Source organism: Oncorhynchus mykiss, chromosome 11 (assembly GCF_057628025.1).
Source record: "Oncorhynchus mykiss isolate SJ-2025 chromosome 11, ASM5762802v1, whole genome shotgun sequence".
Classification (NCBI taxonomy): Eukaryota; Metazoa; Chordata; class Actinopteri; order Salmoniformes; family Salmonidae; genus Oncorhynchus; species Oncorhynchus mykiss.
In genome coordinates this window covers 37,957,501-37,982,409 of record NC_143032.1, presented here as the reverse complement: position 1 = coordinate 37,982,409, position 24,909 = coordinate 37,957,501, and the positions used below count along the sequence as shown (strand labels likewise).

Here is a 24,909-nt window from a genome sequence, read left to right as displayed (position 1 = left end):
ATCAAATGCTGCACTAAAATCTAAAAATAGTACACCCACAGACTTGCCATTATCCATAGCATTGAGCCACTGGTCAGTCATATCAACCAATGCAGTGATGGTGGAATGTTTTTTTTTTGCGATAAGCATGCTGATGGGCTGTAATCAGATCATTCTTTTCCATGTACTCCCATATTTGTCTTCTCACAATACCCTCCAATATCTTACTGAGTGAAGGGAGTAGACTATTTGGTTGATTATTGGCAGGAGTAATGTTTTTTTTTGCTGTCTTTTGGGATTGGACAGTTTAGCATGCTTCCATACATTTGCAAATGTTCCCTTTTCCAGTGACCAATTAAATATGTATTTCAGTGGAGCTGCAATCTGGGGAGCAGCATAGCGAAGTAAAAAAATTGTCCATAAGATCATAACCTGTAGATTTACCATCGGGTAATGACTTCAATAGGTTTAACACCTCTACTGACACCATTTGTAGATTAAAATATCAGTTTATTTGCTCATAATATTATCATCAATCCATTGGACAATAGCATGTTTGGAAGAATGGGTGTTTACATTATCGCTCAGTAAATACATTTTCTTTGTAAAAAAAAATCTGCTAATTTATTGGCAACATCAGCTGTTTAAAAAATATTTTTTTCCTGTCAACCACCACACTAGATGGGCATGATGAAATATATGTACCAAGTAAACCCTTAATTGTATTCCTTACCTTTTGAGCTCTGTGAAGTGTATCTCCTTTAATAATGAAGGCCTGGAGTTTTTCCTGGTCAGTTCAGGTGGGTCAGGAGAAACCCAGGGCTCTGGGATTGGGGAGCAGGTATGCTGAGTGGACCAGACAGTAATGTAGTGTATTCTGAGTATTTATGCCAGTGCAATTTAATGAGAGTTGATGACAGATTGGTCAGGCCAACTGTCAGTCAGGAGGTCCAGGAACCAGTGTAATCAGTGTCTTTATGTCTCAGCAACTAAGTCAATGTGTATGGGGGTTGAGCTAGGTGATGATGCTACATGTTACTTAGTTAGAGGATGCATCACATTCAATCAGATTTAATCTCAGATGTTATTATTTTTGACTCTTTCTCTAGCTTTCTTCTTCTTTTTTAATCAGAAAGAAATACTACACTATGTTTCTGTATATACAGTATGAGCAATTTGTCTCGTTCTGACCTTAGTTTCTTTTTTATGTCTTTGTGTTAGGTTGGTCAGGGCGTGAGTTGGGGTGGGTAGTCTATGTTCTTTTTTCTATGTTGTTATATTTCTATGTGTTTGGCCTAGTGTGGTTCTCAATCAGAGGCAGGTGTCGTTCGTTGTCTCTGATTGAGAATCATACTTAGGTAGCCTGTTTTCCCCAGTTTGGTTGTTGGTGTTTAATTTCTGTTTAGTGTCTGGTTCACCTGGCAGAACTGTTTTGTTTTCTCTTTGTTGTTATTTTGTGTAGTGTTCAGTTTTTCTATTAAAATATGATCAACACTTACCATGCTGCATTTTGGTCCTCCTCTCCTTCCACCAATGAGAATCGTTACACAATTTGCCAGTAATATATACTGCTTTATACAATATACTGTATTTTCATTACCAATAACAAAAAAACAAACATTAACTTAAAACAAAAGAACATGACCTCCTTTATCTTCATTGAGGGTCTTTATAAAACTTTGTCATTGAATTTGTGTAATTAATTGTTCAAGGATGACATGTTCATGACAATACAGTAGGGTACATAAAGATAGTGTACATTAGGCCTATTACATGACATGTTGACCTGATGTGTGTACGCGTATTGCACTGCCCTATTTTTCTAAATGGCTCAGAGAAGCACATTGGAGGTATTTTATCAACCACAGCTAATTCTGTGATCTGTGACCCTTTTACAGGCCCCTGAGATGAACGTTTTGTTGCAGATTGGATAATCCTTATCTGTTGTTTATCTGATGCAAAAAAAAAAAGTTATATAAATAGAACAATGTGTGTTCTTTCATTCCCATTTGACTCCATGTGAACGAAATAAAAAGTTAATTCGGCCTCCCTCCTTGCCTCTTTTCTTTGAAGCCTGTAGATATCAATGTACATTTTGTTTCTGCAGGATCCTATAGAAGCCAAATGCTCCCCTTTCCTCTTGTGTCTATCTATAATTCAATTTAGCTAATGGGCAGCGCAAGGTTACTGGTAGGCCCCTGAATCAGATGCTTCATAACGTGACCACTCAGTGTCCCTGTCCCACTCTCAACATCACTCAGTCACAGAAGCCAAGATGTTTCCCATCTACATTCAAGCAAGGTGAGTTATCACACTTTATGGTATGGGACCCAGGTGACACTAGTCTCGGTTTGAGGAGCTGGCTGGCAGGTCACTGCTGAATTGTGTTGTATTGTTTAGAGAACTACATTTGGTGAACTACAGACCAACTGTACTTTGATTGACTACACTGAGTCTGTCACATGACACAATTCTAGAAACTTTTGGTTTGCTATCTCTAGCTATTTGGTTTGACAAGGCTGTTAGTGTGACTGACCTGAGTTCTACAAACTGAGGTCAAAACTAGACAAATGTCATGTTATTGTTTCATGGTACTTAACTGTTTTTGTATTCTTTATCTATGCTCTGGGAGTGCACATTTGTGGAGGACGTTCTTGTGATCAAGACATAGATTTGTTGCGCCATATGTAAGTCAAATTAGGTCTCTACCAGAGTGTACTGTAATAGAGTAGGGAGGTGATGGAGGGTTCAACTTATTTCATATCTGTATTACATTTTCAAGTAGTAGATACAATTGCATCTTAAATAGCACACTCATGTGTAAATAGATGGCATCAATCCTAGCCTGTATGTGTGTTAGACCTTTACCTGTGACAACATAGAGTGGATCCTGTCGTTACTACTTTGAGCAGAAGGGTCAAGATGCTGTCTATAGAGGGCGCTACAACACTCTTGATTAAATACATTTGACCGTTTCAGGAATGAAAACAGTAGTGGGCAAGACTTAATTTATTTTGCACCAGTTCAAAGTTTGCATATTTTTTTGTTATCAGAGGACAACAACAAAAGCAAAAAAATTGTCCCATTCTGTCTCTTTTCATGTACTTGCCTATTCTGTGTTTTATTCATCTTTAGAAATAACAGATGAAACCACTGCCTGCATGTGATTACTATACTGATTCTCAGAAATTGTGAGAAAACCATGACAGGGAGTGAATGTACCAAAATGTACCGTATGTTTAAAATGATTTAATTAAAAGTAATTTGTAGATTATATGGTGGTCGGGTAGAGAGGAAAAGTGATGTACCGTTTTAATTTGGAAGGCGTCTTTCTGCTAATTCTTTGGGTTTACTGTTTATTTGCGAATTTCAGGTCAGTTATACAGTGAACAAAAATATAAATGCAACATGTAAAGTGTTGGTCCCATGTTTCATAAAAGATCCTGAAATGTTTCATATGCAAAAAAAATATTTATCTCAAATTTTGTGCACAAATTTGTTTACATCCCTGTTAGTGAGCATTTGTCTTTTGCCAAGATAATCCATCCACCTGACAAGTGTGGCATATCAAGAAGCTGATTAAACGGCATGATCATTACACAGGTGCACCTTGTGCTGGGAAAAATAAAAGGCCACTCTAAAATATGCAGCTTTATCACACAACACTTTGCCACATATGTCTCAAGTTTTGAGCGAGCGTGCAATTGGCATACTGACTGCAGGGATGTCCACCAGAGCTGTTGCCAGAGAATTTAATGTTAATTTCTCTACTGCCTCTAATGTAATTTTAGAGCATTTGGAAGTACATCCAACCAGCCTCACAACCACAGACCATGTGTATGGCATCGTGTGGGTCAGCGGTTTGCTGATGTCAACGTTGTGAAAAGAGTACCCCATGGTGGCGGTGGGGTTATGGTATGGGCAGGCATCAGCTACGGACAACGAACATAATTTATCGATAGCAATTTGAATGCACAAAAATACTATGATGAGATCCTGAGGACCATATTTTTTTTTAACAGTATCTTTAACCAACAGATGCATCTGTATTCCCAGTCATGTGAAATCCATATATTAGGGCCTAATGAATTTATTTCAAATGACTGAATTCATCATATGACCTGTAACTCAGTAACATCTTGAAATTGTTGCATGTTGCGTTTATATTTTTGTTCAGTATATGTATTGCTCTCAATACACAAGGCTTATGGTGCATTCAAGACAACTGTGAACTCCCAAAAAATACGAGGTCAAATCATGACGTCATTTCTCTTCAGGCCTGAAAGTCGGCGCTCTAGAAAGATGGTGCTTTCAAGACAAACGGGAACTCGGGAAAAACGACGTCAAATCATGACGTTGGTGAGCTTCAGGCGACAAGCCGGAAAGCCGGAGTTGGACGACCGTTTTTCGAGTTCCCAGTTGCGTTGAGCGCACTGAAGTCAGAGATTTCCGAGTTCCCAATTGTTTTGAACGTGATATTACACTCTTTGGTATGATGCTGATCCTAGATCTGGGCTTATAGCCAACTTCGCTTAGAAAGCGCTACTTCCTGACAAACCAATCAGCTGACACACTCATGACAGGCAGGTTTCGGGTCATGTCTAGAAGGGATGCCGCGAATGTTAACGTGACGTCAAAAAGGTGCATATAACCCGAACTCTTTTCCAAGCCTTGACCGAATTATCCTAACCTGCTACGTTAATTGCACTAAACTGCTATGAATAGTCACTTCTGACATTAGCGGCATTAATCAAAACCTAGGTTTCGCGCGTGCGCTTTCGCCTGTCAGGAATATGGCAGCATCGTAATCATTGAAAGCGCAATTGAACAGCAACATCATCGGGTTGGCAAAACAGAAACACAACAGCCACGCATCTTGGAGTGTCGGGGGTTGAGGTTCGGAAAATAATCAAATCTGGTCGCGAACAAACAGGTAAATTAAATCTGCGACTGCACCTCCGTGTAAATTACACAGAACCCTTGCTAAGCATGGCTGACCTACTGTATACAGTTTGCTAGCTTCCCTCTTTGGTGAAAAGCACATCCAGTTGAAGTGTGTGTTGATAAAAATAAAAACATTGCGACAGTTGTAGGCGTCGCTTGTCATGAGATATTTACAATGTGTATCACTGAAATGGCCATTTCGGCTTCCGTCTTTACTAGGTCTCGTCTCTATCCGTATCCTTCCAACTTGGCCAGCTAGAGCTGCACTTGAATGTGGCCCTACTAGCCTTTCGCTTGCTAACGTTACCAAAGCAAAGACAAATACACCGCGGCTGGCAAACGGGGTGTGGTTAAAGAGAGTCAGCAGTTATTTATCAAATTAGACATCCATATACATTATCTTTCATTGTGTCTACGAAAGCATCTAACTCGTTTTTCTAACGGAAGTTGTGTCAACGTCTAGCATAACTCTACGTTAATTTAACTTGGATCCATGTAATTTGGATATCTTCCATCGAGATGTAACGTTATATCGTAGAGTTGAGTAAACTCAGCTACGTCTAGCAAGGTGTTTGTTGTTTTGGTCATGACCTGTGTGATATGGACAATGAAATGCATTTAGTAATCAAACATTGAATTTGATAGCAGCATCTACATTCTCAGGCTGACCTCACTTGGTTGTGGCTGTCATGCATTGTTTTTTTTTGTACTTCTAGCTACTACATTATTTTGCTACTGCGTTATCAGTAACGTTATGTGTAGGTGATTTTGCGTCCTTGTAAGTTAGTGGCAACAATGAATTTGGAGAACAATATCTGTCAATATCAAATTTGTTGTAGACCAAAAGAAGGTTAGCTACATCCACCCGTTATCCAAGATTAAAGTAACCGTTTTAAAGGTAGCCTTGTCTTGATTCTCACTAGCACCATTTTCAGTAAATCAGACACATGAGCCTATATCCACAACAAAGTCTGAGATCCATTAGGCCTAGTCATTGATTGCATGGATGCTATGCAACTGTGGTGAACAAGGATCACAATACCCTTTTCCCTAAAGTTAACATTTGCTGCATCATTCCCAACTGATATTATTGAAAGAACCCCAGTGGAAATGTTGAGGCACATAGTTCTCAAACCTCAAGTGTGTAAAGCCAGGCTTTTCGTCATCTGTAACAGTGTTATTATGTTAGCTATCATCACAGTCATTTATATGCATGTATTTTCCCCTTTGATCTGGGCTTATCTGAGAATTTCCCCAAAGTTCAAGTTTTGTTTCAAACCGTTTCATGTGCCATCCAGGAAAGCTCTGTTTGTAAGACAAATCTAGCAAGTCAGGATCAAGACATGGGGAGAAGTTTGTTGTTACACCAGGGTCCTGGCTTGCTGACTGTGTTCCTTTCAGACAAAAACAATTAAAAGTTGTAAGATTTGACTCTTTATTCCCATAACTTAAATCATTTGTTATATCTGCAGCATTTGCATTTATCATTCAATCTTGTGCAGAACTCCAATCATTTTGTGTTATTGCACATTCAAATGTCACATGAAGGCAGGTTACACAGTCACTCAGCGTTCAGAGAGGCTCTGCGGAGTCAGCACTGTGCACTCACTGCTTGGAAAAACCATACACTGCCTCACAGGTCGTATGAGGCAGCGTAGGATCCATTTGCTGCTCTGCCTTGTTGATTGTGTTTGTATCCTCCCTTAGCAAATTGAAGTACTATTTTTTGGGGGGTTAGAAAAAAATACTTTCAGTGTAAACATAAACGACTGATCAGATATAAAGTATGTAGAAATTGTATTCATTGCGACACCCACCACCAAAGCCGCTTTTTGATCCAGAAAAATATGGTATTACCAAATGTGCCCACAAGGGGTGCTATATCTATCACACAAGTATGTTAACACCCCTTCAAATTTGTGGATTCGGCTATTTCAGCCATACCGTTGCTGACAGGTGTATAAAATTGAGTGCACAGCCATGCATCTACATAGACAAACATCGGCAGTAGATTGGCCTTACTGAAGAGCTTGTGACTTTCAACGTGGCACCGTCATAGCCTGCAACCTTGCCAATAAGTCAGTTTATTACATTCCTGCCCTGCTAGAGCTGCCCCGGTCAACTGTAAGTGTTGTTATTGTGAAGTGTTAATGTCTAGGAGCAACAATGGCTCAGCCACGAAGTGGTAGGCCACACAAACTCAGAATGGGACCGGCGAGTGCTGAAGCGAGTAGTGTGTAAAAAATAATCTGTCCTCTGTTGCAAAACTGAAAACAGAGTTCCAAACTCCCTGTGGAAGCAACGTCAGCATAAGAACTGTTTCTTCGGGAGCTTCATGAAATAGGTTTCCATGGCAGAGCAGCCGCACACGAGCCGAAGATCACCATGTGCAATGCCAAGCGTCGGCTTCAGTGGTGTAAAGCTCGCTGCCATTGGACCCTGAATCAGTGGAAACGTATTCTCTGGAGTGCTAAATCACGCTTCACCATCTGGCAGTCTGACGGACAAATCTGGGTTTGGTGGATTCCAGTAGAATGCTACCTGCCCCAATGCATAGTACCAACTGTAAAGTTTGCAGGAGGAATAATGGTCTGGGGCTGTTTTTCATGGTTCTGGCTAGGCCCCTTAGTTCCAGTGAAGGGAAATCTTAACGCTACAGGATACAACGACATTCTAGACGATTCTGTGCTTCCAACTTTGTGGCAACAGTTTGGGGAAGGACCTATCCTGTTTCAGCATGACAATGTCCCCGTGCTCAACGGAGGTCCATACAGAAATGGTTTTGGATGAATAGGAACACCGACTACGAGCCAGGCCTAATCGCTCAACATCAGTGCCTAACTTCACTAATGCTCTTGTGGCTGAATGGAAGCAAGTCCCCGTAGCAATGTTCCAACATCTAGTGGAAAGCCTTCCCAGAAGAGGAGAGGTTGTTATTTCAGCAAATGGGGGACCAACTCTGTATTAATGGCCATGATTTTGGAATGAGATGTTCGATGAGCAGGTGTCCATATACTTATGACATATACTTGCTCACTCTCGCTCTCTCTCTAGGAGGGGATTGAATGTCTGCTGTAACCATGAAGCTTGATCTTGACATCTAGCCACTTGGCTAGTAAGTTAGTAAACCAAATTCATAGATGGAGCCCTGAGCTGGATATCATTTATTTGATGCATCTTAGATTTCTTATAGTTCTATGCAGTGGCGTAGCCTGCAGCCCCCGTGAGGGTTTATGGTGTAAATGATATATCGCCCAAGCTTAATCCACAGGAAAAGCTGGGAAGGGCCATCTCACATGACCACATCCAGGAATCTGGGATGGCTTTTTATACCCCTCATCACAGTTACAGAATTAAACTGCATGGCCTTTGAGAGGAGTGCAGAGCACGTGGTAACCTCAATGCCCATTGCAAACGTCGGTCCCTATTGTTAAATTCCACCTGTGTGCGCTTGATTCAATTCATTAGGGGGAAGGGTTTGATGCATTCAAAAAAATGCGCTCAGATTCAGAAATGCCTGACTATGCAGAAGCCCGTTGACGTGCACGAGCAGTTGGGATGAAATTATTGAATGACATGCAACAGACAGAGTTGATACTCTCTGACTGATAGATACTGTCTCAACCGCAGTCACAGCAACAAACAAAACAAAAAGCAGCACGCTTGTGCATGCAACGTGGCCATGGTGTCCGGCTTCATTGTTTTGTGAAGATGACCAACACATTCTCTTTGTATGCTGATCTGATTGGCTCAAAGGTTGCTTTTTGTTTTGTTTGTTTCTGTGACTGCTGTTGAGACAGTATCTATCAGTCAGAGAGTATCACCTCTGTCTGTGTCAATTTGACTCTCATTTTCTGTTCAACACTGTTAGTTTGTTTAGTGCCACAGAGTTTGCCAGCGACGCAACGGTCACAGGACTCTCCCAGCCAGCACCGGGAGTGTCAACAAGGATTTCGATGTGAGGTGTAGAATATGATCCAACAGTGTGAATTGTGTGTGGCAGTATTTTTGTGTGACATAATGTGCATTAATGTCTTTAAGGTCAGGGTGGTCCTGTGTAACTTCTCAATAGAACTAGCTTTTGGTTATCCAGCTGACTCTTCTCTGCTCCCAACTCACATGACTACTTTAGATAGCAATAGGACGCGAATCCCTCCCTCCCATTGAACTGTGCTCTTCACGCGTAGTTGAATTTGCAGACCGTAGGCCAGTCTATGCTTTCTGCCATTTGCTTAAATTAACGTTGCCTGGCGTCCATTGCCACCTGTATGTACTCATTGAAGTGACACTAAAGCAAGACTCTAAAAAGCCTATTTCATCATCCCTTTGTGTCTGTCTCTCTTGACCTTGTTCTCCTGTATTGCAGATCTTGCCAGAAGATGAATGTCATCAAAGACAACAAAGACTTGGCCTGTTTCTACACCACCAAACACTCCTGGAGGGGAAAGTAAGAGGCACACCTCATTCTAATGTTCCTTTCCATGATAGGATTTAATTGGTTGAATGACTGATTTCTCTGTCCTTGGAGCTGGTCTGCTAGGCTGAGTTAGGTACTTACTCCATGTGCTGTAACTACTACAGCACTAGTCTAGCACCACAACTATAAATGCAACATGCAGCAATTTCAAAGATTTTACAGTTCATACAAGGAACCAGTCAAAATGCAAAAAAATCATTAGGCCCTAAACTATGGATTTCACATGACTGGGAATACAGATATGTTGGTCACAGATACCTTAGTTTGTTTTATATGTATGGGCGTGGATCAGAAAACCAGTCAGTATCTGGTGTAACCACCATTTTCCTCATCTCCTTCGCATAGAGTTGATCAGGCTGTTGATTGTGGCCTGTGGAATGTTGTCGATCCAGAACATCCCAAAAATGCTCAATGGGTGACATATCTGGTGAGTATGCAGGCCATGGAAGAACTGGGACATTTTCAGCTTCCATGAACTGTGTACAGATCCTTGTGACATGGGGCCATGTATTATCATGCTGAAATGTGAGGTGACGGTGGTGGATGAATGGCACGACAATGGGCCTCAGGATCTCGTCACGGTATCACTGTGCATTCAAATTGCCATTGATAAAATGCAATCGTGTTCGTTGTCCATAGCTTATGCCTGCCTGCCATAAACCCAAAGCCACCATGAGGCATTCTGTTCACATCGTTGACATCAGCAAACCGCTCGCCCACACAATGCCATACACGCTGTCTGCCATCTGCCCGGTACAAACATTTCAAGTAGAGGTCGACCGATTAATCGGAATGGCCGATTTAATTGGGGCCGATTTTCAAGTTTTCATAACAATCAGAAATCGGTATTTTTGGATGCCGATTTTCATTTGTAATTTGTAAACACCTTTATTGAACTAGGCAAGTCAGTTAAGAACACATTCTTATTTTCAATGACTGCCTAGGAACGGTGGGTTAACTGCCTTGTTCAGGGGCAGAACGACAGATTTTTACCTTGTCAGCTCAGGGATTCAATCTGGCAACCTTACGGTTAACTAGTCCAATGCTCTAACCACCTGCCCCACGAGGAGCCTGCCTGTTACGCGAATGCAGTAAGAAGCCAGGGTAAGTTGCTAGCTAGCATTAAACTTATCTTATAAAAAACAATCAATCAATCGTAATCACTAGTTAAAACTACACATGGTTGATGATATTTCTAGCGTGTCCTGCGTTGCATATAATTGATGCGGTGCACATTCGCGAAAAAGGCCTGTCGTTGCTCCGTGTACCTAACCATAAACATCAATGCCTTTCTTAAAATCGATACACAGAAGTATATATTTTTAAACCTGCATATTTAGCTAAAATAAATCCAGGTTAGCAGGCAATATTAACCAGGTGAAATTGTGTCACTTCTCTTGCGTTCATTGCACACACAGTCAGTGTATATGCAACAGTTTGGCCTGCCGAATTTGCCAGAATTTTACGTAATTATGACATACCATTGAAGGTTGTGCAATGTAACAGGAATATTTAGACTTATGGATGCCACCCGTTAGATAAAATACAGAACGGTTCCGTATTTCACTGAAAGAATAAACGTCTTGTTTTCGAGATGATAGTTTCCGGATTCGACCATATTAATGACCTAAGGCTCGTATTTCTGTGTGTTATTATGTTATAATTAAGCCTATTATTTGATAGAGCAGTCTGACTGAGCGATGGTAGGCACGAGCAGGCTCGTAAGCATTCTTTCAAACAGCACTTTCGTGCGTTTTGCCAGCAGCTCTTCGCTGTGCTTCAAGCATTGAGCTGTTTATGACTTCAAGCCTATCAACTCCTGAGATTAGGCTGGTGTAATCGATGTGAAATGGCTTAGCTAGTTAGCGGGGTGCTCGCTAATAGCGTTTCACTCGCTCTGAGACTTGGAGTAGTTGTTCGCCTTGCTCTGCATAGTTAACGCTGCTTCGAGGGTGGCTGTTGTCGATGTGTTCCTGGTTCAAGCCCAGGCAGGGGCGAGGAGAGGGACGGAAGCTCTACTGTTACACTGGCAATACTAAAGTGCCTATAAGAGCATCCAATAGTCAAAGGTATATGAACTACAAATGGTATAGAGAGAAATTTTCCTACAATAACTACAACCTAAAACTTCTTACCTGGGAATATTGAAGACTCATGTTAAAAGGAACCACCAGCTTTCATATGTTCTCATGTTCTGAGCAAGGAACTTAAACGCTAGCTTTCTTACATGGCACATATTGCACTTTTACTTTCTTCTCCAACACTTTGTTTTTGCATTATATAAACCAAAATTGAACATGTTTCATGATTATATTAAGTTAAAATAAGTGTTCATTCAGTATTGTTGTAATTGTCATTATTACAACAAAAAAATAATTAATCGGCACCGGCTTTTTTGGTCCTCCAATAAATCGGTATCTGCTTCTTTTTTTTTGGTCCTCCAATAATCGGTATTGGCGTTTTTTTTCGGTATCGGCCTTTTTTGGTCCTCCAATAATCGGAATCGGCGTCAAAAAATCATAATCGGTCGACCTCTGATTTCAAGTGTTTTTATTTCACCTCATGAAACATGGGACCAACACTTTACATGATGCCTTTATATTTCTGTTCAGTACATTTGCATATCTGCTCTGTGAATGACATTATCATGCTGTGAAAGAGCCTTGGCCTTCATGTTCAGATCAAGCCAGGTACTCTACCATTCCACACTGAGCCTAGTTGTAGGCCTAGCTATCAAGCAGCAGCAGAACAGACACACTGATGTCAACACCAGAGCAAAGGGAAAGCACTGAAATCCCTGACTCGGTTCATCCATTGTGTTTACGTTTCCTTATCTTCAATGGGGAGGACATGGTGTAAGTAAACCACTACTGTCAGATTCTTGCTATCCGGAATAAATATCACTGAAATCCCAATACCTATATAGTGCTGGTTAGACGGATTACTCTGAGTAGTAGGGCTGGACGATATGACCAAAATATCATATCACAATATTTTCCATATTTGTTTTACAATATTTTGTGTTTTTGAATAATAAAAGTTTGAAATATGCTTTGAGTAATTCATGACCCTAGGGTGGCAACAAATGAATTCTAAGTGATTTCAATGGGGTTTTATCCATTCTGATTGTTTTATGCTGTTCAATCTAACCCCCCCCCCCAAAAAAAAATGCATAAATTGTGTCAATTTCTGCATTTCCTGCACTCATTTGTTATACTTTTCACACTGCCGTGTAGTTCTGCATGTTGTGGGCAAGGAATCTAAGGCCTAATTAATCGGCCAACTGTTAGAAATATAATGATTATTCTATAGTGGAATCTAGTGGGCAGCACTTTGAATACATTTTTGTTTGACATGACAATGAATGAAAAAGCCACTAGATCCGTCTAACCAGCACTATATATAGGTTTTGGGATTTCAATGACAGGGTAGGAAACAAAGTGTTTGTCAGTGTTTCCCAGGGGACCCTAATTAGTCTAATTAGATGTTAAAATCGTAATCTTTCTCTTACTTCATGTATACTGAACAAAAATATAAATGCAACATATTAAGTGTTGGTCCCATGTTTCATGAGCTGAAATTAAAGATCCCAGAAATGTTCCATGTCCACAAAAAGCTTATTTCTCTCAAGTTGTGTGCACATTTTGCTTACACCCTTGTTAGTGCGCATTTCTCCTTTGCCAAGATAATCGATCCACCTGACAGGTGTGGCATATCACGAAGCTGATTAAACAGCATTATTATTACACAGATGCACCTTGTGCTGGGGACAATAAAAGGCCACTAAAATGTGCAGTTTTGTCACACAACACAGGGAGGGAGCGTGCAATTGGCATGATTACTGCAAGAATGTCCACCAGAGCGATTGCCAGAGAATTTAATGTTCATTTCTCTACCATAAGTCTCCTCCAACATCGTTTTAGAGAATTTGGCAGTACATGCAAACTGAAGACCACGTGTAACCACGCCAGCCCAGGACCTCCACATCTGGCTTCTTCATCTGCGAGACCAGCCACCTGGACAGCTGATGAAACTGAGGAGTATTTCTGTCTGTAATAAAGCAGTTTTTGGGGGGAGAACTCATTCTCATTGGCTGATCCGAGCTCCCGATTGGTTGGGCCTGGCTCTCAAATGGGTGGGCCTATGCCCAGCCCGCCCATGGCCGTGCCCCTGCCCAGTCATGTGAAATCCATGGCTTATTGCCTAATTTATTTATTTTAATCAACTGATTTCTTATATGAACTGAACTCTAACTCAGTAAAATAGTTGACATTATTGAGTTTTATATTTTTGTTCAGTGTAGGTAATTAGCGCTAGCTTAACATTCATGCTTCGCCTATTATTCTCTGATTTAGAAAGATATACTTCCACAAACAAAATAAAACAAAATATATAAATTGTCTGTTTGCAGATAGTGTAATTATGGAACACTTGTGGATTTATATTAAGAAGCGTAGTAAGAATCAGCATTGTTGTCACCATCTTGTTGCATCTGACCATGCAGACTGAGTGAACGGCACGGCAAGTGATAGGGGTTAGGGCTTGGTGTGGGAAGTGCATGGAGAAGTGGCATGCAGGAGGAGAGGGAGAGAGACGACAAGTAGCAAATGGAATAAACTATAAAAACCAAAGTGATGTATTACATTTAACCAACATAACAACATTATAGAATGTAAAGCATCAATACCGGTATATATAAAAATACAGTATACTGCCCAGCCCTAGCTCTAAGATAAGGTTCATAAATACAGCTGAGTGGTAGCAATGAGTTCATGAATCAATGGCTTCTTCTATACCTTGGATAGGGCAAACAAATGTTACCAAACAAACTGGTCCCATCCAGTTTCTCTGGTAGGCTTCAATAGAAGTGATACCTGAGGCATTGGGCATTAGACAACAGGATTACATTACTGATACGTGCTTCCTAAATGGCTTTGTCCTATTAAGGCAGCCATTGACTGAGGTAACTATAGCAGCAGTGCTAAAGAGCAGATTAGCTATGGCCACAGGAAGGGGAGGGTTGAGGGCTGCTTCCTGCTAATGCCTCTTGATGTGTCCTGCAGGGACCTGTGGTGATGTGTTTGGAGTGGAAAGTCATTTAGTCAGGCTAGGGCTTTGACTGGGAGGCCAAGAAAGAAGGGTTAGGGTTTTATTACCTAATGTTTCTCCTCTTCGCTCCCTGTGGAGCATATGGCCGGAACAAGATCCCTTGCGGCTTGCTCAGCTCCACCCCAATGCCAGTCAAAAGTTTTCGAACACCAACTCACTCAAGGGCTTTTCTTTATTTTTACTATTTTGTACATTGTAGAATAATAGTGAAGACATCAAAACTATGAAATAACACACATGGAATCATGAAGTAACCAAACGTGTTTATATTTGAGCTTCTTCACATAGCCACCCTTTGCCTTGAAGACAGCAAATCAAATCAAATTTATTTATATAGCCCTTCGTACATCAGCTGATATCTCAAAGTGCTGTACAGAAACCCAGCCTAAAACCCCAAACAGCAAGCAATGCAGGTGTAGAAGCACGGTGGCTTGGAAAAACTCCCTAGAAAGGCCAAAACCTAGAAAGAAACCTAGAGAGGAACCAGGCTATGTGGGGTGGCCAGTCCTCTTCTGGCTGTGCCGGGTGGAGATTAACAGAACATGGCCAAGATGTTCAAATGTTCATAAATGACCAGCATGGTCGAATAATAATAAGGCAGAACAGTTGAAACTGGAGCAGCAGCACAGTCAGGTGGACTGGGGACAGCAAGGAGTCATCATGTCAGGTATTCCTGGGGCATGGTCCTAGGGCTCAGGTCCTCCGAGAGAGAGAAAGAAAGAGAGAATTAGAGAGAGCATATGTGGGATGGCCAGTCCTCTTCTGGCTGTGCCGGGTGGAGATTATAACAGAACATGGCCAAGATGTTCAAATGTTCATAAATGACCAGCATGGTCGAATAATAATAAGGCAGAACAGTTGAAACTGGAGCAGCAGCACGGCCAGGTGGACTGGTGACAGCAAGGAGTCATCATGTCAGGTAGTCCTGGGGCATGGTCCTAGGGCTCAGGTCCTCCGAGAGAGAGAAAGAGAGAAGGAGAGAATTAGAGAACGCACACTTAGATTCACACAGGACACCGAATAGGACAGGAGAAGTACTCCAGATATAACAAACTGACCCTAGCCCCCCCGACACAAACTACTGCAGCATAAATACTGGAGGCTGAAATAGGAGGGGTCAGGAGACACTGTGGCCCCATCCGAGGACACCCCCGGACAGGGCCAAACAGGAAGGATATAACCCCACCCACTTTGCCAAAGCACAGCCCCCACACCACTAGAGGGATATCTTCAACCACCAACTTACCATCCTGAGACAAGGCTGAGTATAGCCCACAAAGACCTCCGCCACGGCACAACCCAAGGGGGAGGGGGGGGGCAACCCAGACAGGATGACCACATCAGTGAATCAACCCACTCAGGTGACGCACCCCCTCCAGGGACGGCATGAGAGAGCCCCAGTAAGCCAGTGACTCAGCCCCTGTAATAGGGTTAGAGGCAGAGAATCCCAGTGGAAAGAGGGGAACCGGCCAGGCAGAGACAGCAAGGGCGGTTTGTTGCTCCAGAGCCTTTCCGTTCACCTTCCCACTCCTGGGCCAGACTACACTCAATCATATGACCCACTGAAGAGATGAGTCTTCAGTAAAGACTTAAAGGTTGAGACCGAGTTTGCGTCTCTGACATGGGTAGGCAGACCGTTCCATAAAAATGGAGCTCTATAGGAGAAAGCCCTGCCTCCAGCTGTTTGCTTAGAAATTCTAGGGACAATTAGGAGGCCTGCGTCTTGTGACCGTAGCGTACGTGTAGGTATGTACGGCAGGACCAAATCAGAGAGATAAGTAGGAGCAAGCCCATGTAATGCTTTGTAGGTTAGCAGTAAAACCTTGAAATCAGCCCTTGCTTTGACAGGAAGCCAGTATAGAGAGGCTAGCACTGGAGTAATATGATCAATTTTTTTGGTTCTAGTCAGGATTCTAGCAGCCGTATTTAGCACTAACTGAAGTTTATTTAGTGCTTTATCCGGGTAGCCAGAAAGTAGAGCATTGCAGTAGTCTAACCTAGAAGTGACAAAAGCATGGATTAATTTTTCTGCATCATTTTTGGACAGAAAGTTTCTGATTTTTGCAATGTTACGTAGATGGAAAAAAGCTGTCCTTGAAATGGTCTTGATATGTTCTTCAAAAGAGAGATCAGGGTCCAGAGTAACGCCGAGGTCCTTCACAGTTTTATTTGAGACGACTGTACAACCATTAAGATTAATTGTCAGATTCAACAGAAGATCTCTTTGTTTCTTGGGACCTAGAACAAGCATCTCTGTTTTGTCCGAGTTTAAAAGTAGAAAGTTTGCAGCCATCCACTTCCTTATGTCTGAAACACATTCTTCTAGCAAGGGCAATTTTGGGGCTTCACCATGTTTCATTGAAATGTACAGCTGTGTGTCATCCGCATAGCAGTGAAAGTTAACATTATGTTTTCGAATAATATCCCCAAGAGGTAAAATATATAGTGAAAACAATAGTGGTCCTAAAACGGAACCTTGAGGAACACCGAAATTTACAGTTGATTTGTCAGAGGACAAACCATTCACAGAGACAAACTGATATCTTTCTGACAGATAAGATCTAAACCAGGCCAGAACTTGTCCATTTAGACCAATTTGGGTTTCCAATCTCTCCAAAAGAATGTGGTGATCGATGGTATCAAAAGCAGCACTAAGGTCTAGGAGCACGAGGACAGATGCAGAGCCTCGGTCCGATGCCATTAAAATGTAATTTACCACCTTCACAAGTGCCGTCTCAGTGCTATGATGGGGTCTAAAACCAGACTGAAGCATTTCGTATACATTGTTTGTCTTCAGGAAGGCAGTGAGTTGTTGCGCAACAGCCTTTTCTAAAATTTTTGAGAGGAATGGAAGATTCGATATAGGCCGATAGTTTTTTATATTTTCTGGGTCAAGGTTTGGCTTTTTCAAGAGAGGCTTTATTACTGCCACTTTTAGTGAGTTTGGTACACATCCGGTGGATAGAGAGCCGTTTATTATGTTCAACATAGGAGGGCCAAGCACAGGAAGCAGCTCTTTCAGTAGTTTAGTTGGAATAGGGTCCAGTATGCAGCTTGAAGGTTTAGAGGCCATGATTATTTTCATCATTGTGTCAAGAGATATAGTACTAAAACACTTGAGCGTCTCTCTTGATCCTAGGTCCTGGCAGAGTTGTGCAGACTCAGGACAACTGAGCTTTGAAGGAATACGCAGATTTAAGGAAGAGTCCGTAATTTGCTTTCTAATAATCATAATCTTTTCCTCAAAGAAGTTCATGAATTTATCACTGCTAAAGTGAAAGTCATCCTCTCTTGGGGAATGCTGCTTTTTAGTTAGCTTTGCGACAGTATCAAAAAGGAATTTCGGATTGTTCTTATTTTCCTCAATTAAGTTAGAAAAATAGGATGATCGAGCAGCAGTAAGGGCTCTTCGGTACTGCACAGTACTGTCTTTCCAAGCTAGTCGGAAGACTTCCAGTTTGGTGTGGCGCCATTTCCGTTCCAATTTTCTGGAAGCTTGCTTCAGAGCTCAGGTATTTTCTGTGTACCAGGGAGCTAGTTTCTTATGAGAAATGTTTTTAGTTTTTAGGGGTGCAACTGCATCTAGGGTATTGCGCTAGGTTAAATTGAGTTCCTCAGTTAGGTGGTTAACTGATTTTTGTCCTCTGGCGTCCTTGGGTAGACAGAGGGAATCTGGAAGGACATCAAGGAATCTTTGTGTTGTCTGTGAATTTATAGCACGACTTTTGATGATCCATGGTTGGGGTCTGAGCAGATTATTTGTTGCAAACGTAATAAAATGGTGGTCCGATAGTCCAGGATTATGAGGAAAAACATTAAGATCCACAACATTTATTCCATGGGACAAAACTAGGTCCAGCGTATGACTGTGACAGTGAGTGGGTCCAGAGACATGTTGGACAAAACCCACTGAGTCGATGATGGCTCCGAAAGCCTTTTGGAGTGGGTCTGTGGACTTTTCCATGTGAATATTAAAGTCACCAAAGATTAGAATATTATCCGCTATTACTACAAGGTCCGATAGGAATTCAGGGAACTCAGTGAGGAACGCTGTATATGGCCCAGGAGGCCTGTAAACAGTAGCTATAAAAAGTGATTGAGTAGGCTGCATAGATTTCATGACTAGAAGCTCAAAAGACGAAAACGTCATTTTTTTTTTTTTTGTACATTTAAATTTGCTATCGTAAATGTTAGCAACACCTCCGCCTTTGCGGGATGCACGGGGGATATGGTCACTAGTGTAGCCAGGAGGTGAGGCCTCATTTAACACAGTAAATTCATCAGGCTTAAGCCATGTTTCAGTCAGGCCAATCACATCAAGATTATGATCAGTGATTAGTTCATTGACTATAATTGCCTTTGAAGTAAGGGATCTAACATTAAGTAGCCCTATTTTGAGATGTGAGGTATCATGATCTCTTTCAATAATGACAGGAATGGAGGTGGTCTTTATCCTAGTGAGATTGCTAAGGCGAACACCGCCATGTTTAGTTTTGCCCAACCTAGGTCGAGGCACAGACACGGTCTCAATGGTGATAGCTGAGCTGACTACACTGACTGTGCTAGTGGCAGACTCCACTATGCTGGCAGGCTGGCTAACAGCCTGCTGCCTGGCCTGCACCCTATTTCATTGTGGAGCTAGAGGAGTTAGAGCCCTGTCTATGTTGGTAGATAAAATGAGAGCACCCCTCCAGCTAGGATGGAGTCCATCACTCCTCAGCAGGTCAGGCTTGGTCCTGTTTGTGGGTGAGTCCCAGAAAGAGGGCCAATTATCAAATTCTATCTTTTGGGAGGGGCAGAAAACAGTTTTCAACCAGCGATTGAGTTGTGAGACTCTGCTGTAGAGCTCATCACTCCCCCTAACTGGGAGGGGGCCAGAGACAATTAGTCGATGCCGACACATCTTTCTAGCTGATTTACACGCAGAAGCTATGTTGCGCTTGGTGATCTCTGACTGTTTCATCCTAACATCGTTGGTGCCGACGTGGATAACAATATCTCTATACTCTCTACACTCGCCAGTTTTAGCTTTAGCCAGCACCATCTTCAGATTAGCCTTAACGTCGGTAGCCCTGCCCCCCGGTAAACAGTGAATGATCGCTGGATGATTCGTTTTAAGTCTAATACTGCGGGTAATGGAGTCGCCAATGACTAGAGTTTTCAATTTGTCAGAGCTAATGGTGGGAAGCTTCGGCGTCTCAGACCCCGTAACGGGAGGAGTAGAGACCAGAGAAGACTCGGCCTCTGACTCCGACCCGCTGCTTAATGGGGAAAACCGGTTGAAAGTTTCTGTCGGCTGAATGAGCGACACCGGTTGAGCGTTCCTACAGCATTTCCTTCCAGAAACCGTGAGAAAGTTGTCCGGCTGCGGGGACTGTGCCAGGGGATTTATACTACTATCTGTACTTACTGGTGGCACAGACGCTGTTTCATCCTTTCCTACACTGAAATTACCCTTGCCTAGCAATTGCGTCTGAAGCTGGGCTTGTAGCACAGCTATCCTCGCCGTAAGGCGAGTACAGCGACTGCAATTAGAAGGCATCATGTTGATGTTACTACTTAGCTTCGGCTGTTGGAGGTCCTGACGAACCGTGTCCAGATAAAGCGTCCGGAGTGAAAAAGTTGAGGAGGAAAAAACAAAAATATAAACGGAAATTAAAAAGTAAAAACCGTAAATTTGTCAGGTAGTACACTCTTGGCATTCTCTCAACCAGCTTCACCTGGAATGATTTTCCAATAGTCTTGAAGGAGTTCCCACATATGCTGAGCACTTGTTGGCTGTTTACACAGCCTGATGGTGCGTTCGGTCATTGTCCTGTTGAAAAACAAATGATAGTCCCACTAAGCCCAAACCAGATGGGATGGCGTGTCGCTGCAGAATGCTGTGGTAGCCATGCTGGTTAATTGTTTGCATACACTAAGTTGACTGTGCCTTTAAACAGCTTGGAAAATTCCAGAAAATTATGTCAATGCTTTAGAAGCTTCTGATAGGCTAATTGACATCATTTGAGTCGATTGGAGATGTACCTGTGGATGTATTTCAGGGCCTACCTTCAAACTCAGTGCCTCTTTGCTTGACATCATGGGGAAATCAAAAGAAATCAGCCAAGACCTCAGAAAAAAAAAGTTAGCCCTCCACAAGTCTGATTCATACTTGGGAGCAATTTCCAAACGCCTGAAGGTACCACGTTCATCTGTACAAACAATGTTACACAAGTATAAGCACCATGGGACTACACAGCCATCATACCGCTCAGGAAGGAGATGCGTTCTGTCTCCTAGAGTTGAACCTACTTAATAGATGGCATCAAGAGGGAGGAAATGTATATGGATATATTGAAGCAACATCTCAAGACATCAGTCAGGAAGTTAAAGCTTGGTCGCAAATGGGTCTTCCAAGTGGATAATGACCCCAAGCATACTTCCAAAGTTGTGGCAAAATGGCTTAAGGACAACAAAGTCAAGGAATTGGGGGGGCCATCACAAATCCCTGACCCCAATCCTATAGAAAATGTGAGGGCAGAACTGAAAAAGCTTGTGCGAGCAAGGAGGCCTACAAACCTGACTCAGTTACACCAGCTCTGTTAGGAGGAATGGGCCAAAATTCACCCAACTTATTGCGGGAAGCTTGTGGAAGGCTACCTGAAACGTTTGACCCAAGTTAAACAATTTAAAGGCAATGCTACCAAATACTAATTGAGTGTATGTGAACTTCTGACCCACTGGGAGTGTGATGAAAGAGTTCAAAGCTGAAATAAATAATTCTCTCTACTATTATTCTGACATTTCACATTCTTAAAATAAAGTGGTGATCTTAACTGACCTAAAACAGGTCATTTTTACTAGGATTAAATGTCAGTAATTGTGAAACTGAGTTTGTGTATTTGGCTAAGGTGTATGTAAACTTCTGACTTCAACTGCACATCAGGGTTGCCAATCAAGGATGTGCTCTTCAAAATGTCTTATTTGTAGAATGCAGAAAATGTCCTGCTTTGGGAGTTGATATTTCTCAACCATCTTCTCAAATGACAAAATCTAAAGCGAATAAATAATTTAGTCTAGCTATGCCCTTATCAAGCCAAATGTTAAAGCCAGCATCTAACAATCCTAGTACAAAATCTGGGTTGTTAAGAATCGGGGTGAGAGCAGAGGTTAGTTAGGACCTTCGCAAAAAACGTTGAACTGACCTCCATACTTTGAGTGTGTTAAGTGTAATTGGATTATTGCAGTGATCTTTTACATGAAGCTGCAACCTTTTCTCATGTGGAATGCCAGTTTGTTTATCTTACCATTTCTACCTATCTGCGTGCAAGTTATAGTTTTCACACGCACATTTTTGTGGAACAGTTTCATTTAATTTATAATAACGTCTTCATATCTCAAAATCAATGTTGTGTGGTAAAAAATTAATATGATACAAACCTAAAAGGTAACACTCCTTCCGTGGCCTCCAACTGCTCTTAAACGCTAGTAAAACCAAATGCATGCTTTTCAACCGTTCGCTGCCTGCACCCGCACGCCTGACTAGCATCACCACCCTGGATGGTCCACATATTCTAGGTCGGAACATCTATAAGTACCTAGTTCTCTGGCTAGACTGTAAACTCTCCTTCCAGACTCATATCAAACATCTCCAATCGAAAATCAAATCTAGAGTCGGCTTTCTATTCCGCAACAAAGCCTCCTTCACTCACGCCGCCAAACTTACCCTAGTAAAACGGACTGTCCTACCGATCCTCGACTTCGGCGACGTCCTCTACAAAATTGCTTCCAACACTCTACTCAGCAAGCTGGATGCAGTCTATCACAGTGCCATCCGTTTTGTCACTAAAGCACCTTATACCACCCACCACTGCGACCTGTATGCTCTAGTCGGCTGGCCCTCGCTACATATTCGTCGCCAGACCCACTGGCTCCAGGTCATCTACAAGTCCATGCTAGGTAAAGCTCCGCCTTATCTCAGTTCACTGGTCACGATGGCAACACCCACCCGTAACACGCGCTCCAGCAGGTGTATCTCACTGATCATCCCTAAAGCCAACACCTCATTTGGCCGCCTTTCGTTCCAGTTCTCTGCTGCCTGTGACTGGAACGAATTGCAAAAAATCGCTGAAGTTGGAGACTTATCTCCCTCACCAACTTTAAACATCTGCTATCTGAGCAGCTAACCGATCGCTGCAGCTGTACATAGTCTATCGGTAAATAGCCCACCCATTTTTACCTACCTCATCCCCATACTGTTTTTATTTATTTACTTTTCTGCTCTTTTGCACACCAATATCTCTACCTGTACATGACCATCTGATCATTTATCACTCCAGTGTTAATCTGCAAAATTGTAATTATTCGCCTACCTCATGCCTTTTGCACACAATGTATATAGACTCTCCTTTTTTTCTACTGTGTTATTGACTTGATAATAGTTTACTCCATGTGTAACTCTGTTGTCTGTTCACACTGCTATGCTTTATCTTGGCCAGGTCGCTGTTGCAAATGAGAACTTGTTCTCAACTAGCCTACCTGGTTAAATAAAGGTGAAAAAAAAATATAAAAAATAAAAGTGCTGTACAGAAACCCAGCCTAAAACCCCAAACAGCAAGCAATGCAGGTGTTGAAGCACCTTCCAACGGGAAGATTGGGAAGGATAAATAAGAATATAATTTTTCTGTTTTGGAGTTTGAAAATGTACTGACCAAAGCGGGCCAGCCATATGAAGGCTTGATTAACTGGCTGGGTGAGCTCGGCAGATGTTGCCGGGTGAGCTCGGCAGTCCTGAATGTCGAGCTGCGATTTGTCCATTTCAGTTTTGTTTAGAGGGCTATTGGATTTGCCTAGCATTAGCATGCTGGCTGTACGTTTGGCGTGTTGCACATTGCTACATCTAGCCTAATGATTTGGATTAGTTTAGGCTTGATTTTACCATTCGAGATGTGGGGTTTGTGTTTGAGCTGCACAAGAGAGGCAGTTGTACCAAGCTTTCCAGTAGACTCAAGAAGGAAGGTACTTAATGTGATGCATTATTCTGAAATCTGAAACTGGTAAAGGGAAGCAAAACCCCAAAGTTTGCACAGTGCCTATAGATGGTAGCCTATAGATGAATGAAGAGGTAGTCCGTTTCTCACAGGCTTTTCTGCTGGGTAAATTAATTTGAATTCAATCACTTTTTGACAGCATCGCTTTAGATTTGAACGAAATCTTCAATACATATTTGCCCATTGCATAAGTACTCTTTTTTTTTTTTCTTTTTTACATTTTTTTTTTTAGCCCTTCTCCCCAATTTCGTGGTATCCAATTGTTTTTATTAGCTACTATCTTGTCTCGGTGCTAACCAAGGTTGCCAGGTGCACAGTGTTTCCTCCGACACATTGGTGCAGCTGGCTTCCGGGTTGGATGTGTTAAGAAGCCGTGCGGCTTGGTTGGGTTGTGCATCGGAGGACGCATGACTTTCAACCTTCGTCTCTCCCGAGCCTGTACGGGAGTTGGAGCGCGCACTGCGCCCAGCCCGCCACTGGAGTCGCTGGTGCGCGATGAGACAAGGATTTCCCTACCGGCCAAACCCTTCCTAACCCTTAGCCCTCACCCGCCGATCCAACAGGTTCCAGACGTGCTCAATGGGATTGAGATCCGGGCTCTTCGCTGGCGATGGCAGCACACTGATATTCCTGTCTTGCAGGAAATCACGCACAAAACGAGCAGTATGGCTGGTGGCATTGGCATGCTGGAGGGTCATGTCAGGATGAGCCTGCAGGAAGGGTACCACATGAGGGAGGAGGATGTCTTCCCTGTAATGCACAGCACTGAGATTGCCTGCAATGACGACAAGCTCAGTCCGATGATGCTGTGACACACCGCGCCAGACCATGACGGACCCTCCACCTCCAAATCGCTAATTCCTTCGACAATAAACACGAATCCGACCATCATCCCTAGTGAGACAAAACCCGCGACTCGTCAGGGAAGAGCACTTTTTGGTGGGTGGGTTTGTGCCCATAGGCGATGTTTCCGGTGATGTCTGGTGAGGACCTGCCCTATCATCAACCATGATTAGTGATTATGTTAAGATTGATTGATTGTTTTTTATAAGATACATTTAATGCTAGCTAGCACCTTACCTTGGCTCCTTGCTTCAATCGCATAACATGTAGTCAGCCTACATGTTTGATTATTTGAGGCTAAATTGATTTTATTGATGTATTAGATTAAGTTAAACTAAAAGTGTTCATTCAGTATTGTTGTAATTGTCATTATTACAAATAAATAAATACGTTTTTTAAAAATCAGCTGATTTAATCAGTATCGGCTTTTTTTTGGTCCTCAAATAATCGGTATCGGCATTGAAAAATCATGATCGGTCGACCTCTCGTAGATTATGCGAAATGGGTAAACTTTGAGCACCTTAA

At 42.3% G+C, this 24,909-nt stretch overlaps 1 protein-coding gene across 17 annotated transcripts in view; it reads left to right on the top strand.

Moving 5' to 3' along the window:
- The first annotated feature begins 2,199 nt into the window (after positions 1–2,199).
- LOC110535661 (dnaJ homolog subfamily C member 13) overlaps positions 2,200–24,909 on the top strand; it is a 74,211-nt gene continuing 51,501 nt past the window's right edge. For 7 of the 17 annotated variants that reach the window (XM_090190045.1, XM_090190049.1, XM_090190054.1 and 4 more), the window contains exons 1-2: positions 4,529–4,620; positions 9,290–9,370. In XM_090190045.1, coding sequence (XP_090046171.1) covers positions 4,556–4,620; positions 9,290–9,370 — 146 coding nt within the window. In that variant the 5' untranslated portion in view covers positions 4,529–4,555. Of the gene's footprint in view, positions 2,281–4,370; positions 4,913–9,289; positions 9,371–24,909 lie in introns of those variants that run through there. The other 10 variants (XM_090190048.1, XM_090190047.1, XM_090190046.1 and 7 more) reach the window with 6 other exon arrangements.